The 8,468-nt window shown below is 29.7% G+C and overlaps 1 protein-coding gene across 1 annotated transcript; it reads left to right on the forward strand.

Annotated features, from left to right (window-relative positions):
* Nucleotides 1–2,375: 2,375 nt before the first annotated feature.
* On the forward strand, nucleotides 2,376–8,103 carry LOC137818206 (CBL-interacting serine/threonine-protein kinase 9). The gene is made up of 15 exons (XM_068621483.1): nucleotides 2,376–2,941; nucleotides 3,095–3,157; nucleotides 4,543–4,614; nucleotides 4,754–4,861; nucleotides 5,006–5,080; nucleotides 5,320–5,373; nucleotides 5,459–5,584; nucleotides 5,670–5,759; nucleotides 6,326–6,448; nucleotides 6,606–6,713; nucleotides 6,990–7,109; nucleotides 7,207–7,263; nucleotides 7,479–7,553; nucleotides 7,730–7,801; nucleotides 7,883–8,103. The coding sequence occupies exons 1-14, from the start codon at nucleotides 2,765–2,767 to the stop codon at nucleotides 7,790–7,792; spliced, it is 1,311 nt and encodes a 436-aa protein (XP_068477584.1). The 5' UTR covers nucleotides 2,376–2,764; the 3' UTR covers nucleotides 7,793–7,801; nucleotides 7,883–8,103.
* The last annotated feature ends 365 nt before the right edge of the window (nucleotides 8,104–8,468 follow it).

Raw genomic sequence — 8,468 nt, forward strand, 5'->3', positions numbered from 1 at the left:
TTTTAATTATTAACGTCTTTTAATGTATCACAGACAATGACACTAACACATACACGAATACGAACACGGAAATACTTATAATCTCTAAAATGTAGGACACAAGACACAAATATATATTATATAATTATAAATTATATAAATTAACAATACAAATTTATGTGCATAAGTTGTTTTAAATTTTTTTTAGTAAAAAGATGTTTTTCATCACTGTTCAAAAGGATTTGTTTCTTATTTTTTATGATTATAATAAAAATTTATACAATAAATTTGAATTTTTAGAAAATTAATGTATTTTTTCTTTTTAAAATTGTGTTAGAACCGTGTTAAAATTGTCAGAATCCAACAAACATTTTTTGAATTGAACATTTCACGAATACGTGTCTTACGAGTGTCGATGTCCGATACATGTATCTGACATTAACACGCCATTTAAGAGCACGCCATTTAAGAGGACTGTCCGAATTTCATACTCAATAGTTTATTATCACATTTTTTTTCTTGAAATTATTAATGTTTTATTATTGGCTCTTTTGTTTATTCATATTTAAAAATATAATAATAAGATCATGACACTTTTAATGTGTTTCTCAATTATTAAAACGACATTTAATAATTTAGAAAAAAAGTTGTCCATATATACCTGCAGAGTCAAGGGTGGATCACACTGACAACGACATTTAAGATACATGTATCTGACATTAACACGCCATTTAAGAGCACGCCATTTAAGAGGACTGTCCGAATTTCATACTCAATAGTTTATTATCACATTTTTTTTCTTAAAATTATTAATGTTTTATTATTGGCTCTTCTGTTTATTCATATTTAAAAATATAATAATAAGATCATGACACTTTTAATGTGTTTCTCAATTATTAAAACGACATTTAATAATTTAGAAAAAAAGTTATCCATATATACCTGCAGAGTCAAGGGTGGATCACACTGACAACGACCAAAATATGCATAAAAGATAAGATATACACTTCATATTCATGTTTTAATTTCTTAATTTTTATTATGAAAGCAAATATACTACGTTTCTTTGCGTCATAGATAGAACAATAATGGTGGATGAATCATCATGCAAAAAACATATTAGTTTTACTCAGGATAATCATTTGAAAGACAAGTGCGTGTTTGCATATTATAATCATGCAGTAGTTACAAAACTATCCCCAAAACTTCTTCATATTTTAACTCCTTATAATAATTATTTCACATTTACCATTTTATATGTGCTTATTAGGGTTATGTCTTTCTTCTTGTATGTAAGAAACTTATATAAAAAATATAATAGTTGTATAATTGTTTATTTTCAATATATATTCTGTAATTTTTTTTATATATTCTCATATCTTAATACTTCTAACTTTTTTAATCACTTAATTATTTACAGTATATAAAATATTAATTCAGAATAATTCAAAAAATATTTAATATATCAAATTTTACAAAAACAAACAATTTCTTTTTTATCTACAAAGAATAAATAAAATAAAACTCCTACTTTATATAACCAAACTTCAGTCAAGACAAAACACAATACAGATAAAATGTTAAAAAAAACTTACTCAAGCAGAAAATACATTTTCTTCAAACCTATAATATTTACCACAAGCTCTTTACTGTCACAAAAAATTGGAATGAAATGAAAGAAATAACTTTTGAATTTACTCTATAAGATAGAAAGTAAAAATAAGCAATTATTTAAATAAATTGTAGATGAGGACAATCTGACGAATTCTATTTCTGTTACTATAATTGTAATTAAGACTTCTGTAAACAAGTTTTTTATGAACATTCATAAAAAAAATAATTAATTTTCTAGTTGCTTGTTTATTGTTTAAATCTCGAGGCAGAGTTTAATTTCGAACACGACAAGAAACTTTTATTAGAAACAAAAAAATTGAATAAAACTTCTCTTGCATATTAAAAACATGTTAAGATAAACAACTTATTATTTAATGAATTAAATTTTCTTAAAATTAAATAAATTAAATGCTGTAGATTTAATTTTGCTATTTTCTTTTTATTTCTTTTGTATAACAAGTAGTTCTTGGCACAATTCTTTAGATTATTATTAGCATTAAAAATATATTTAATTATATCTATCTCAGTCCTTTATTAAAAAACATTTTAAGTATCTTCAGTTACATAACATGCTTTAGCTAAATTGAATTTTCTATTTTATTGGTCAATGTCTAAGAAGTAGTAAATAAAAATTTACATATTAAATATTTTTCCTATAATAAAATAAATCTGTGTGTGTTTTTATTATTATAGGCTGAAGCAATTCTATTAGTGAACAAATATAGTAAAAACAGTTAAATTGTGTTTTCTTTAAATATTTTTGCAAATATTTACCTCAAATCACATGAAGCAGAACATTGAAAGAGGGGTATTTTGGGGAAAGAGATGAACTGAGCAATTTCCAGGAAGGTGCATAGGAATGCAAGCAAAACCACTCAAGCAAAGAAAGAGATGTTTGATTGGTTCGTTTGGTGTTCTTGTGTTGTGTTGTGTTCTTCTCTTCCCAAAACAAAACAACAACACCAATCGAGGGACCACGTTTTCCCACACGCTTCAAACACGCACCACCCAAAAATATTATTCACCTCTTTCACCACTCTTCTCATCATCATCATCATCTTCATTTTCATTGTCTCAAACACAAACACTAGTTGAAGCAAGTGAGAGGTTCATAGTCGTTTATCGAACCTGTTTCATAAGACCACACAGAGAAACGTTGTAGGAAGAGAAAATGAGCGGGAAGCCGGTGAGACCTCGTACACGTCTGGGGAAGTACGAGCTCGGAAAAACCATTGGCGAGGGAAGCTTTGCGAAGGTCAAGTTCGCAAAGAACGTTGAGAATGGAAACCATGTAGCAATCAAAATCCTCGACCGTAAGCACGTACTCAGCCACAAGATGACGGAACAGGTAACAATGATGCTCCAATTGAACCAGACATCATATACTTTATTTAAATCTTGGTTTCGGCTAGCTTATTAAGGTTGCTCATTACTAATGCAGCTTTTGTAGTTTGTGTTTCTTGTGTGGAGAATTTAAGTTATGGATTTATTCTTTTGGCAGCTGAAGAAAGAAATTTCAGCGATGAAGATGATCAATCATCCAAACGTTGTCAAAATTTATGAGGTAGACACTTTTCTCCTTTTTCTTTGAGTAGTGAAAAACATCGAAAAGCTCATTCAACATTGCAGCCAGAACTTAGAAAATTAAACTTTTTTTATAAAATATTATTGCTAATGTTACTGTTAATGTTATAATTGTCTTCTTCTATTTCGTGGTAGATTGTGGCAAGATCTCTGTTTTTACAAGAGATGTTTCTTTATCTACAAAAACGAAATTCCTTTTTTTTTTCTTATAAAGAAAAACAATGAATGAAGGTGAAGTATAGAATATGGTGGAGCACGTGATAATGTAGCAGATTTTGTTGGAGTGCGTAAAGAAATAATATGAGGTTAACTGTACTCACCGTTTGGTGCTGTGGGCCCAATATTATTGTTTTTCAGAGAACTCAGTTCTTCTGTATTTTAAGATTTCTATTGGAGATTTTCTAAGTGATTCTGCACCAATAAATTACGAACATTTAATATAAGAAATCGAAAAAACTATTTTTAATCCAAAATTATTCTAAGAAGATAAGTACGTGATTTTTTTTTTTTATGTATTGTTATTCAGACTCCGTTTCTATTTAATGTGGGATAAACTCACATTTATAATCTTAAGATGATTAATCTTACTTAGTTTAGAGATAAATAAAGTATTGAGTACAATTATATAATGTATAAACAGTGTTATATAATAAAATTATTCATTTAAAATAACTATCTTAAAGTTCATATTTGCAATTAATTTTTTAATTAATTCTAATTGAACCCACAAATGGTATCCTTTTAATATAAGCGTAATTAAGTACACCTGGCTAAGGGAATGCATAATGTTCCTTCTTTGACGGTTATTCCATTTTTTTGAGGTTGGGTAATGCGTAGTAAGTCACCATCTTATAATGAGTTGAAAAAAGTTTGCTTCATTAATTAATAATATTATTTCTCTTATCGGAAACGATTCAAACGGGGGATGTAATTTTTTCAATTGCTTCCATTTCATATATAGCTTTGAAAATTATTTTAACATTGTATTTTGCTTATATTTTCATTAAAAAATATATAAAAAGATATTTTTTTTAATATAAATATTAATATTTTATTGTGGTGTAAAATAGAATATATATTAAAATATCTATCACCCTTTTTATTCCTATCTGTTCCATTCAATACTCTGCACATTCGAAGTTGACGCAGAAAGTGACTTAAGGTGGTAAAAATAACCTCAACTCCTAATGAGAACCCGAATTTGAATTCAAAGCAAATTTTGCAAGTAAAGAGCACAATTCTCATTATTCCAGAATCGAATGGAGATTAATTGGTCATTTTAAAGATAAATGGAACTTGAGCTCTCTCACCATTCACACACACACACGTACTCAAAGTCATTAACCCCTCTCTGTTTAAGCATAGGTGATGGCAAGCAAAACAAAGATCTACATTGTCCTAGAGTTGATTAATGGAGGAGAACTATTTGACAAAATAGTAAGTCCCTTATTCATTTCATATTATATTATATATATATATATATATAATTTTTCTTTCTCTTGATGGAGGTGGTATTATAAGAATAATTGTCAGTACATTGATATTTTCCTTGGATCTTGCATAATTTGATTTCTAGGCTCAGGATGGGAGACTTAAAGAGGATGAAGTAAGAAGTTATTTTCACCAACTAATCAATGCAGTTGACTACTGCCATAGTAGAGGGGTGTACCACAGAGATTTGAAGGTCAATAATCATCTACCACAATCCTCTCCATTAATTTAATTAACAGATTCATAAGTCACATATGTGTGAGCAAGAATCAATTATTTTCCTTCTTGAGTTGATTTAGGAATCAGACTCATAATCAATACTCATTCTACTTTGCAGCCAGAGAATCTTCTTCTGGACTCAAATGGTATTCTGAAAATTACAGATTTTGGATTAAGTACCTACGCACAGAAGGTTAGTGAGATATGTATATACATGTTTGCCTTGCCATACAATTACCTTATGTGCATGTTATGCATTTCTGGTTTGGCCATAAGAAATATAAGTGCTGAAACTTGAAAGCATCCCCTAATAGTTGTTACTTCTAGTGTCTCACCTTGACTTTCATTTCAGCTACATCCCTTATGAGTGATTTTTAATTTGCATGAAATAAGGACCTTGCTTTAATTCTTAACTAAATGTATTTATTACAGGAGGATGAACTTCTCCGCACTGCTTGTGGAACTCCAAATTATGTTGCTCCTGAGGTACCTACTTTATATTTTTATGGATCAGATGGAAGACTAGATTTGTAAACTGCAGTGAAATTTATTTAGTGTACCGTTATGTTAGGTGCTCAAGGATAGAGGTTATGTTGGTTCTACATCTGATATCTGGTCCTGCGGGGTCATTCTCTTTGTGCTTATGGCTGGTTACTTGCCCTTTGATGAGCCAAGTCAAATGGCATTGTACAAAAAAGTAAGTTATATCAGAATATAATCCATGAGAAGAATGAATGAATGAAAAAAAAGTTGCTTATGTCAAACCTGAACATATTTTCCAGATTGGCAAGGCTCAATTTACATGTCCATCATGGTTTTCCTCTGAGGCAAAGAAGCTATTGAAGCGTATTCTTGATCCAAACCCTTTAACAGTGAGTTCTGAACCCAAAAGCTTTCTAATTTTCACATGTTCTACCTGCATATTATATATATAAATCTTTAATCAATTCACAGGAATTAAAAAAATAGTTAATTTTGTTAATGGTATTAAACTTGTTAATGATCTGTATTATTTCTTGACATCATCATTAAAATCGTTAGGACTTATTGTCCAAATCTTTTTACCTAAGTACTTCCCATCTAATCAACTAATGAACTATTAGTCATCTTTCCCATTCAGTACAGGGAAAAATGAGTTTTATCTTGTTAAATTATAACATTTTTACTTATCGATGACAAAAATTATAAAGTTATGAAGGGTGCTTTAGTAAAAAGTAATTAATGTAATAGACAATGTTCTATACAAAAGAAGGTACAAGAAATGTTTTCAAAAATGGTCTTATATACCGGGACCAAGTAGTATTTGTTTGCTTTATTGGGCCCTTTTGTCCTGATTCTGTTTTTCAATTTTGTAATCACCCTTCAATATCTTTTAGGTGGTTAAAGGGTATCTTGCAGTTGGTATATACTTTTATTAACCTTGGGTTGCTTTATGCAGAGGATAAAAATTCCTGAAATCATAGAAGATGAGTGGTTCAAAAAAGGATACAAACCAGCAATTTTTACAGAGGAAGAGGATGTCAATGTAGATGATGTTGCTGCTGCTTTCAATGATTCCAAGGTGCTATGTTTATGACAATATTTCTATCTATTTTTCATTTACATTGTTACTATATTTGCTGATAAAAAAAATAAAATTGTTACTATTCTTTGGAAATGCAAGAAAGAAACTGTTGAAGCTGTTCTCAAGTTATATATTTGTTCTCTTTGATATGTAGGAAAATTTTGTGACAGAGAGAAAAGAGAAACCAGTGTCAATGAATGCTTTTGAGCTCATATCTAGGTCTCAAAGCTTCAATCTTGAAAATTTGTTTGAGAAGGAGACAGTAAGTAAAAATTAGTATTCTTTCATCATGCTAAAGTGTAATGCATTATAAAGGTTTTATTCAAATTACAACTTACAACTTACAAGTCACATTCAAAACTATGAACTACTTGGTTTCTAGATCAATTTTTTATTGCTTTATGTTTACTTAAGGCCTGATGTGAATTCAGCTATCTCTATATGTTATTGGCTAACAAAATACTATTGACAAGGAGATGTAATTAATTCTTTCAGGCTAATGATGCTTGTTTCTTCATTTTGTTTAAACTCAATACAGAATGGGATTGTTAAGAAAGAAACACATTTTACGTCACAACATCCTGCAAATGAAATCATGTCAAAAATTGAGGAAGCTGCCAAGCCTCTGGGATTTAATGTTCACAAGCGAAATTATAAGGTTATACTTTATCTCAGAAAAACTATTTCCTGCATTAGTCTCAAGAAGAAAACAATGTTCTAGACTATTCAAACTTAATCAGATTTAAATTATGCAGATGAAGCTGCAAGGTGATAAGAGCGGAAGGAAGGGACACCTCTCAGTAGCTACAGAGGTACTGAGCCATTCTTTTAATGTTGTAGCCCTTTTCTGTGGTACTCAATTGGTGACAAATTGTATTAGGCTAAGAATAGCAATTCCATTTTTTTCTTCTGTTACCTTATTCATCTAATTGCAGAGATAGTAAGAATGATTCTTTATTTGCTAATTTATGTTCAAGGGATGTACTTGACCTGACATATATTAGTGATCCATTGAATTTGGTAACAGGTTTTTGAAGTGGCTCCCTCCTTGCACATGGTGGAGCTTCGAAAGACTGGGGGTGACACACTGGAGTTTCATAAGGCATGTGAACATTTTCTTTAGTTCTCTGAGAACTGATGGATTCAACCTTTTTATAAACTCTGTTCCATTTCCTATATATGTTACAGAGGGAGCAACGACATCATGTTAAATTGTCAATGTCTTAGTTATGGTATGTTGCTGACTGATGCTAACCTTGTTTGCTGACTTATTTGCAGTTTTACAAAACCTTTTCATCAGGGTTGCAAGACATAGTGTGGCATTCTGAAGCAAAAGTATGAAGAATCAAGGTATAATATATACCTAGACCTATAGCCTTATGAAATTCATTTACTGAATTTTCACTTATTCATTAGTTTATTTTGCTGCAGGTGTACATCATGCACTTATTTTTGTTCATGCAAGATAAAGTGGAGCATGTTTAGTTTTGAAAAAAACTAGACACAATTAGAGTGATATTTCATTACCTTAATTCAAAGTCTCGTAGTAATTTAGAAAATAAGTATAGTAAGAGAGAGAGATGAGTATAATTAAGAGTATGGTCATTTCTCAGATTCCAATTCCTTGAACTGATGTTTGCAGAAATACTTTTTTTATATCTTTTGGATTCAAAGTAAGTTTAGAGGCTGGTTAATGGGTTTCCAAACATAGGCTTGATTTTTCTTTTGTTGATTTGAATAAATTTCTTACTGTAATAGTTTATTCAATTTATTTAAGTCTTTCAAATATTCTAAATATGTTCAGAAAAAAAAAATATCTCTGAATTACTTTTAAGACATTTTCATCTGGATGCATTTCTCACGTCCTCTGTATTTATCTTTTCAATTTCAATTTTGTTTTCTTTGAACAAAGTACTTGAAAACAACAATAAAAGAAAAAGAGAAAACATCTTTAAGTTATTAAATAAATTTCACTTTAGAAATTGAGTATTAGACAGCTTTACAAATGTCTTAAAAC

The sequence above is a fragment of the Phaseolus vulgaris genome, chromosome 10 (assembly GCF_000499845.2).
Source record: "Phaseolus vulgaris cultivar G19833 chromosome 10, P. vulgaris v2.0, whole genome shotgun sequence".
Taxonomy (NCBI): Eukaryota; Viridiplantae; Streptophyta; class Magnoliopsida; order Fabales; family Fabaceae; genus Phaseolus; species Phaseolus vulgaris.